The 9,828-nt window shown below is 29.5% G+C and overlaps 1 protein-coding gene across 20 annotated transcripts in view; it reads left to right on the top strand.

Annotated features, from left to right (window-relative positions):
* The window catches only part of LOC110281900 (uncharacterized), a 53,478-nt gene extending 43,967 nt beyond the window's left edge, over window positions 1-9,511 (top strand). For 15 of the 20 annotated variants that reach the window (XM_087154139.1, XM_087154128.1, XM_087154130.1 and 12 more), the window contains one exon: window positions 3,883-5,852. In XM_087154139.1, coding sequence (XP_087010265.1) covers window positions 3,883-4,215 — 333 coding nt within the window. In that variant the 3' untranslated portion in view covers window positions 4,216-5,852. Of the gene's footprint in view, window positions 1-3,882; window positions 5,853-9,210 lie in introns of those variants that run through there. The other 5 variants (XR_015430001.1, XR_015429999.1, XR_015430000.1 and 2 more) reach the window with 1 other exon arrangement.
* The last annotated feature ends 317 nt before the right edge of the window (window positions 9,512-9,828 follow it).

A 9,828-nucleotide genomic window follows, 5' to 3' on the forward strand; every position in this document is an offset into this window, starting at 1 on the left:
TTTCTGGTAGAATAATAAATGTGATTAGAGTTAAAAGTAAACTTATACATAATTATTCATTTAAATTAAGTTGGGAAACTATCAAGGATTTAAATTTATAAAGACATTAATTTCTTGAAATGTGTCGTTAATGATTTTACTCCAGAAATTTTCCAAATTTTTGAGTTGGACTCACAATCACCCTTGAGATACAAAAGTATACTGCACCAGGTGAAAGGTTCTTTACCATTCTGTGTTATTTTTTGCAACAAATATAAAAATGGAAGAGACCTACTTGTTATTTTATTTTTATATTTTATAACCGTCGTTGAACAGCAGACCCAATTTTATGGGTTTACGACTACTAATGTTCAACTCCGTAGCTTTGTGATTTTGAACCCAATCCAGAAGACAAGGGAACTGCTCGATCGAGTATTGGGAGAAAGTTGCCTTCTTGGAGGACTTTTTGATGGCGGTAACCTGCATTTGCGTTACATGGAGAGGAGGGACTTTAACCCATGATCCATCTACCACTGAGGATATTTCACGTCAGAACTGTGGTCGGTATCGACTGGGATTCGAACCCGGTTCTCCTCATTGGAAGGCGAGCGTTCTGTCTCCTGAGCCATTTGGCGCAGACCTATCTGTTAGTCATGAAAATATACCTAGCGTCTATTTAAGGAAAAAAAAGTGTTACTGGTCACATTTCTTCACTTTTCTTGAATGCCGCTCTCTGCCGAAAGTTTCCCCCGACGATGCACAGGTTATATTGGTATTTCGAAGGTAATATAACAATAATTTACTTTGATGAATCAATTAAATGCATAGGTATATGGAAAACTAACTAATGTCTGCCAAGTTGGTTATCAAAGTCGCTGTCAATTAAAATCTTTTAAGGGAAAACTTGTTGCAAATTTGGAATATCTAGGAACTCTTTTTCTGTTCCCTTCCTTTAAAATATTTTTTGTGAAATAAATAAACCTTTGATAGTGTATTAGGCAAAAATGTTTCATTCAAAAATATTTAAGTATTACTGATCAGACCTAGTCTGAGAGCCCTTGGCCAAAATAGGTCTAATAAGAGTTTTATACGTCAAGATTTTGTTTATCTGCAAATTAATCCTGACTTAAAAATCAGGGTTGAGGTTTTGGACTTCATAAACTTGTTTTGGACAGGACACGTGTGTTTTAATGTCTTAAACTGTCTTGAAGTGTCCAAAACCTAGAACTTTGGTAAAAGATAAAAATTTCTATCTGTGTAATCATTGTACACATAGTAATCTATTATATATAATTCTCTTACGTGGCTCCCAAATTTTGGCTGTATTTCTTTTCCGCTGGTGGCAAAAATTTTCATTTTTAAAAAAGTACTTTGTACAACTAAATAAGATTCTTTTCACAACACTTAAATATTTACTTTATTTTCTTCATATATACAGCGAACAGTCGGCGAAGAATTCTGTTAGGTTGAAAAACATTTCGCTAAAAAAAGAACGATTTCTAAAAGAAATAAAAATAAACAACTTAAAAAATATAAATGCTGTTGCCAGCCATAGAATTTTTTGAAAGTTAACTTAGCAACATAAATCAAAATGACATAGAAGCGCAACTAGATCAAAATTATACCTGAGTGCTTGATGTAACAAATCCTTCAATTCTGTAAGTTTTGTATCGCCAAACGCCCAGATTAACAATTGTGTTTTAAAATAAATTCTATAAAAAGTTTTAAATAAAAAAACTTCTATCCAGCTACTTCTACAACTGCTTCTTGAGGAACTTGGCTCATTGATTAAAAATATTGTGTTTCAACTTAACAATACTACCTTAATTTTTACATATATATATATATATATATATATTTATATATTTGCATTTTACAACTTCATATTAAGCTTCTTTTGTGTGTCTGGATACTGACATTTAGAACAAAATTAAGGTTCAGAATTGCCTCGGAGAAATTTGAATTGTAAACAATGACTTAAACAAAAAGTTTTATTTTAACTGACAAATACTATACAGTACACTCTCAATTATCCGTGCTCGGATTATCCAGTTTGCGGATTATCCGTGCTCATTCCAGGGTCACACAAGAAATATAAAGAGAAATATTTTTAGGATTAAAAAAATTTGATTCGTGAAGTTATAACACTACCAAATTTTTGGAAACAATCGTTATTGGATTGCAGTATATGGAATATCAGCAACATGGTCAAAGGTAAAATCGTCTACATTATCACGATCTTGGAGAAAGATCATATCACTTGATGAACAATCTTCTTCAGATGTTCAAGAAAAATATGATAACAGTATTCTCGAACAAGCAAAAAAATCTAAGGTTTCAAAATTCTTGATGAAGAAAATTTCGAAGATTGGTTTCAAAGTGATGCATGTGAGCCTGACTTCCAGCATTTGACAAATAAAGACATCGTTATGTTGTTAAATCAAATAGTGATGATAGTAACTGATGCAGAAGATATAGTAAATGGGGGAAATACAATTTCTCATTCTGCTGCTCTATAAAAACTTTATTAGAGTATATGGGAGGATTTGATTACGGTGACATTACTGCGGTTCGTAAAATATGCGTATCGATATATGGCGAAGACGCATTACACATTTTTTTAAAAGGAAAATTCCTAGTTTGATGTTATACAGCATGCAAATGTCAGTAATTTTTATATTTTTTGTACTGATATTGATTTTTTCTTTAATGAAAGGAGTTTTCGGATTATCCGTGTTTTTCGATTGTCCGTGTGACCTGTCCCGGTGATTAACCCGGATAATCGGGAGTGCACTGTATTATAATTTTAACTTTTTCTATGACTATACTCATTTTCTTACTCTTTTCTTTGTTTTTTATACATTTTATATTTTTGTCATAAAATAAAAAACTTATAGTTGTTCTGCTTCTGAACGCTGACGAAACACAAAATGATGGGCTTCATCAACAAACAAAACTATATACATTTATTTTACAAATTCCATATTATTAGGGTGGCGCCCTTCAGAGAATTAAAAATACAAAATTATCTTCATCGAAGCTGATGCTTTACATCCGGCGTTCTGTGGCAGACTACTATTTCATATTGTTTTACATCACATGGCTTTAGCCCTCTGGTGGGAAAGACTTAAAAACAAAACTTACAACAGTTACTTTTCTCAACAACTGAAATTTAGAATAGTGTGATTAAGCAAAATATGTGAACTGTTTGCAATTTCAAATTAATATTGAAATGTGCAGGTTTAGAATTTTCTACAGTGAAATGTTTTTGGAACTTCAGTATTCAAAAAAGTATACAAAAGCTGGACGTTAAGAACGTATCCAATGAGCGAGCAAAGCGAGCATTGGATTGCGAAGCAATCCGAAATGAACTGCAAAAGCAGTTCCGGAGTTGGCGAGCAGGGGGCGAAGCCTCCTAGTTACATATATTAATAAATATTTGATACTTTTTACACAATTTGCTTTAACTTGTTAAATTAGAATGATATAATAGGAAAAGATTTATAATTTGTGAATCTTCACAATTCATTGAACTACAAAAGTGAATACCTAATCCTTTAAGTATGAATAAATATGCTTTTAATACTGATAAATTATGTTTTCCCATAAGGATAAATAATGCAATATTTAAAATAATAATCAACTTTTTTAATAAAACAAAAAATTGTCTTCATTTTGTTTCTTTTTCAAAAATTAACATTTAATTTTTCACAATATTTTTTAATATGTCATAATTGGAGTAAAAGTGTTTTAAACAGTTTTGGACAAAACAATTAAACCCTGGTTTAAACCATGGATTAATCCATTCTGTCCTAAACTTTGCAAACTCTGACCCATTCATATAGAAATTGTGGTTTTTACCTGCAAAAAATGCTGATTTTGTGTGCTTGTTTTCTGATTTAGGCAATGGATTTGATTTTAAGAGGTCAAGTCATAACAGCCGAGCAAGCCAGAGATATTGGACTAGTTAATGAAGTGGTTGAGGTTCGTCACTTGCCGCAAGATTTAGTATCTCGAGTTAAAGCAATAGCTCAAAACTCTTCACCTATGAGTTCATTTCTCATACTTTTATTACGAAATAATATCATCATAAAACTAACAGTTTCTGCCAACTCTTCTAGTATTAGTCTTCTTAGAAAATTTCAAACCAGAAGTATCGCGCTGCTAGTAGTTGCTGCTATTTTTCGTAGTTTGTGTTGTAGTGTGCTACTTTGTTACAAAAGTAGTGTGAAGTGAATAGTGCGATAAAATAAAGCAATAGTTTCTTGGCAACTTCTTTTAACGTTACTTTAGAAAAGAAACCCGGTTCTAACGTAACTAATTTTTTCGTCCATCAATGAAAATGACCCTGTAGCTGAGCTTTAACAGAAATTAAGTGCTTGAAAATCTTGTATAAGTATTTAAGCTAGCCATTATAAAAAATGGATAATTAATGTCACACTTTCACATACAAATTACTCACTCATGAAATATTGATGCATAGCTGCCAACATGGATAGGAAAAAATCCAGTAGATTTTATGAAACAATAGAAATTTTATGATAATTGTTGCAAAGTATATTTTACATTTAGAAAATTTTAGGGATTTTTATAGTCATCAAAATAGAAAAACTGCAATATTTTTAAGTTATGACTAACATTAAATTAACTTGATTCTCTAAAATTAGAACTCCTCTAGCCATTCGTCTGGACTGGTGGCAGTGACTATGGTAATGAGGTATAACTATTTCAAGTAGGGTTGTGGGTTATTTGCGTAGACAAACTGTATTATGTTTACTCGTATTTTTGAACAGTAATAACCATTTAATTCATCAAGGATGGTTGACTGATTTTTATAAATGAGGCTCGCTTCATTATGGATTATAACACTTATTTCAATATTCAAGCAAGCAATAAGCTGCCCAAAAATTTTATTTCAATAAGGAATTTTTAAGAAAATTTACTCAATTTTAGGGAATTTTCTAAAATGGACAAAATCCAGTATAGTATGCAGCTATGTTGATGTTATTTCAAAGGAAAGGAACTCATTTTCGGTGTACCTAATTTCTGAGAGGAAATAAAAGAGCATTAAACAACTAAAAAATTTGGAAGTATTTGATAATTTTGCATTTCTTAAAATAAATATCCACTGTCGAAAAAGACAAAAACTTGAAGGTTAAATGAACGAAAAAATTTTAGGATTAGCAAACTGGCTCATGTATACAGCAATAAATATTTTTTAATTATTACTCCCTTACATTTAATGTAAGTTCTTCTCCTTAAAGCAATGAAATAGTTACTACAATTCAAAAGTGGTTGGTAGTCACTACATTTAAAAAAAAGTAGTTATAGTAAACTAATGTAGTTTAATTAATGTAGTATAAATTAATGTAGTTTTTCTGACCACTGGTGTGGATAATTTTTATGAATAAGTCAACCTAGCATTTAAATTTCAATGTCAATTAAATACTGAGTATTGTAGTTTAAACTATCTGTTTCAATGCTGTACAGAGATAAATTGTTAATTATAAATTATTTTTTGTAATATATTGAGCTAATTATAATAGATTTAGTTACTGAATAAATTAAGAAAACTGTCTTAAGATGCATAATAACTCCTTTTAGAAATTTTGTTTAATAACTTGGCTAACAAACAAACTATTTTACTATTTTCAGGTAGTGATAGCTAAAAAAATTGTGTCTAAAATTTCTAATTTTTTTGTAGTAAGATATGACGGAAGGTTCAAAAACAAGAAAAAACATGGCTGTCACTCTTTAATATTTAAAAAATATTATTTTTAAAGTGTAGGAATGATAATTTTTGTTTATGATAAGTTATTAAAAATAATTTTAATGAATGTATTTAATTATATGACAATCCTTTGCTTTAAAAAGTATTAAAAAGGAACAAAAATATCTTTCTTAACTAGTCATTAGAAACATAAAATCAATCCCTCACAAGTATTATTTTTTTCTTTGTAAAGGAATGATAATAGTTAGGGAATGAGAAAATAGTGTTGTTTATACCCACAAATCAAATGAAATAGCAGTGTCTATTCTTAAACCATCCCATTAAGGGAAATTAAAACTTTCTTAAATACATTTTTAGAAAATAAATTACCTTCATAAATTTAAATGAAGGAATAAAAATGTTATCTTAACATCTGTCCAATTTGCTCATTCAGTTTCTTTTTACATACTGTAGCCCAATTTAAATGAAATTTCTTTTGCAGTTTTCTCAGAAACATTTCAAATTACTATGAGTGTAGGAATCATGAGTTTTGAACTATTTTGCCAAATAAAAATCCATTTTTTCTTCTTCGTCAGCGCAACAGCCCCTTGCGAGCCTTGGCTACCTCAACAGCTGACAAATGCCAGCGCCTCCTATCCAGAACAACTCCCTTCCAATTTCTTATCTTTAGGGTTTTCAAATTATTTTCGATGTCCTTGAGCCATCTAGTAGGGGGTCTGCCTCTGAGGCGTGATCCCTCAGGATTCTCAAAGTGACATTTCTCATGGCTCTATTTTCAGAACTTCTCTATTGATGGCCCAGCCATCTCAGCCTATTAATACAGATTATTTGTGAAGTTTGGGGCTGCTTATAGAGTCGGTAGAGCTCGAAGTTTTTGCCCTTTCTTGAATTGTGCCAAAGATGGCTCTCATGGTTTTTCTTTCAAAGGTACCTAGTGTCCGCTGTATATCTGAGTTTAGGGTCCAAGTTTCGCTTCCATAAAGTAGCACAGGAAATATGAGTGTCTTATAGAGTTTTAACTTTGTTTTTCAACTGAGAAGATTATATCTTAGCTGTCCCTGATCCAAAGAAACACTTGTTAGCCATTTTGATTCTATTGTCGATTTCTGCTTTAAGTATGTTTGGATCGTTAACATCAGTGCCAAGGTATTTGAATTCATTAACCCTTTCAAAGGTATAACCATTAATATATAAAGGGCACTGTAATTTACAGTTAAGAACGAAAATTCCACAAATTTTGTCTTATCTTCGTTAATTGAAAGGCCCATATTTGTGGCAACAGCTTTGAGAGCTCGGAAAGCCTCTTTGACATCCCTTTCTGACTTCCAGAAAATACTTCTGAAAATTCATTGACGGACCAATAAATTTACATAATGCATAGGTAGAACGCTACAAGCGTTGATTTTAAGAATAAAAATCGAAAAGAAAAGTATATGTATTTGTAAGATGCTGAGAGTTGCATGCGAGGAAATGAGATTTTATAGATTTCAAAATTAATGAAAAATATTAAATTCAAGTAATACTTCCATAGCTGTCAACTCTACCGGATTTTGCCAGTTTATCCTTGTCTACTGGTATAATAAGAATTTTTCTGATTTTTGTACATTTTTGAAAATTTCCTAAAATTGAGAAGGTATTCGAAAAAAAATCCCTCTTGAAATAAATTTTTTACTCAGTTTATTGCTTGCTTGACTATTTAAATAAGTATTACTAATACATAATGAAGCAAACCTCACTTTTAGAAATCAGTTTAAAGCTTTTCTTTGTTCTGAAATTTTCAGATTATTTTTATACAGAACTCCCTTTTTAAATTACAAAATATTTTAATCATCAATAATGTCTACTACTATTTAAAATTATATGTTACCATAATAAAAAAACATTTCAAATTCATCTATTGTCAACCATTTATAGTTATATTGTCAACCAATATTGCAGACCATTTATAGTTTTTAGTGTAATCAAATTTTTGTATACTATGCAACAGTTATGAAATTTATATTATTCCGTAAAATCAACTGGATTGTTTTCCTATCCATGTTGGCAGCTATTTACTTCAGACTTAGGGGATAATCTAAAAAGGACAATCTTCAAACAATATGGAACTACATTCATTTATCTATAGTTAAAACTGAAGTACGTCATTTTAGTCTATTTGTGTGCAGAGAATTACGCTTTTCTCAGAAATGCTATACTACTACATTACATAACATGATTGTTGTACACAAGTTTATTTTTTATATAGGGATATTAAAGACGAAGCCACTCAATATGTTGTTTCTTCTTTTATTCATTTTTCTAACTATATTTTGGGACTCAAATGCTGATAAATCATTAGTTGTTCTGTTAGATCTAATGTAACATTATTTAAAATTCATTTTAATTTCAAAAATTAAATTTCACCAGTGAATTCAACTAAAGAAAAGACAATAAACCAACAGAGAAAAAAAATATTTTTAAATGTGTATTTTTTGTGAACTTTTTTTTTCCATTTCCCACTATTAGTTCACACTCTCCCTATATCTTGTTCAAATTTTCAATTGTTAATAAAATATGTTTTATTCATTCACTCAAATTCAAATACATTTTTTAAAATTTATATTGGATGACACTCGATGTTAATATAATTTTGTTTTCTTCAAATATTAATTCGTTAATTAAATTTTATATAATAAAATTTAGTTTTATGGGGAAGAAAAAAAATGTAATTATTTAATAAAAAGTAACTAAAATAAATTTTTTCTTATATATATATATAATATTTTATAGTAGTTAACTGCAAAATCCTGAGGTTTGGTGTCTCTAATCTTAAACATAAATGGCCTTTTAAATTCTTTTTCCTTAAATTTACAAAAATATTTGTTCTGATTTTTCAGATTAGCATTTGATTCTTAAATACTTTTTTTTTTTTTAAGTAAATGATGTTTTGAAATTTATATCTTCAAAAAAAATTTAGAATGATGTTATATAACACAATAGCCTTTACCTCTGCTTTAAAACTTCATCTAAAGAATAATTATTTTTCTCTTTTAAATATTTTTTCATTATTTCTTACACCTAAGCATGTTTTGTATAATATTATTAAACAAAAAAATTTTGATTTAATTTTCTTTATTATTGAATTCCTTTTTTCTGATTTATAATTTTGTAGTATATTTTTTCTCTATACCTTGTTAAAAGATTTGAAAGTTTAATGTAGGGAATACGTTTAAAATTCTAAAAAATTTGGAGAAACTTTTTGCTGTCAACCTCAAAATCTAAATAATTTTTTTTCTCTATTACATTTTTTTATCTGCACCCTATTTAGAGAGTTAATATTTTTATACTGAGAATTAATGTAGAATTTTAGTCAAAAAATTTCTTTTACAGTTAACTTCAAAGTCTTAAGTTAATTTCTTTTGAAAACTTCATTTCGATAAAATATGTAGTAATTGAATTTAAATTTTTTTTAAATATTTTACTTGTTTAAGAATATGATTTTATTTTTTAATATTGATTAGAGTGTGCAAGCAACGAAAGCAATGATAAAGATGCGATTGCACATTCAACTCCCCCTGGTGTTGGAGACGGAGGCGAAGCTTCTACCGCAAATGTGGCTTTCTCCCACCTGCCAAAAAGCCATTCAAAGTGCATTGAATTCTGGATTCTTTGAGGACTGTTGATGATATTTTGATGTTCCTCGTTTCATCCTATAATCAGTAAAAGTATATTTTAAATAAACATTATTTTATTATCAGAAATGTAAATAATAATGCTTTTATCAATATGTTCTATTGTGTAAATAAACTATATCTCAATGTAGACTCTGTCTGTCTTATTTATAATTAGTTGTGTGTAAGTTTTCTGGGAAATAAATTCAGTGTTGCCACAGGGCAACTAAAGTGCCGTTAAATTCAAGGTTGCAAAAAAACCACCTACCCGGTTAAGCCCGGGTGGCTTTTACTGGGTAAAACCCACCCTAAAGAAGGTTTTGATTAGTAAGAATATAAATAAAAAATAATCTTGTGTCAAAGTAAGTTTCAAAAGTGTGATGTATGTGAGTGCATATAACATTTTGTATTGGGATGTCAGAAGAAACTTCTTTCAGACTTTTGCATCAAATTATTTGTATTAATTAC

Source organism: Parasteatoda tepidariorum, chromosome 10 (assembly GCF_982258835.1).
Source record: "Parasteatoda tepidariorum strain Cologne lab strain chromosome 10, Ptep-v5.0, whole genome shotgun sequence".
Taxonomy (NCBI): domain Eukaryota; kingdom Metazoa; phylum Arthropoda; class Arachnida; order Araneae; family Theridiidae; genus Parasteatoda; species Parasteatoda tepidariorum.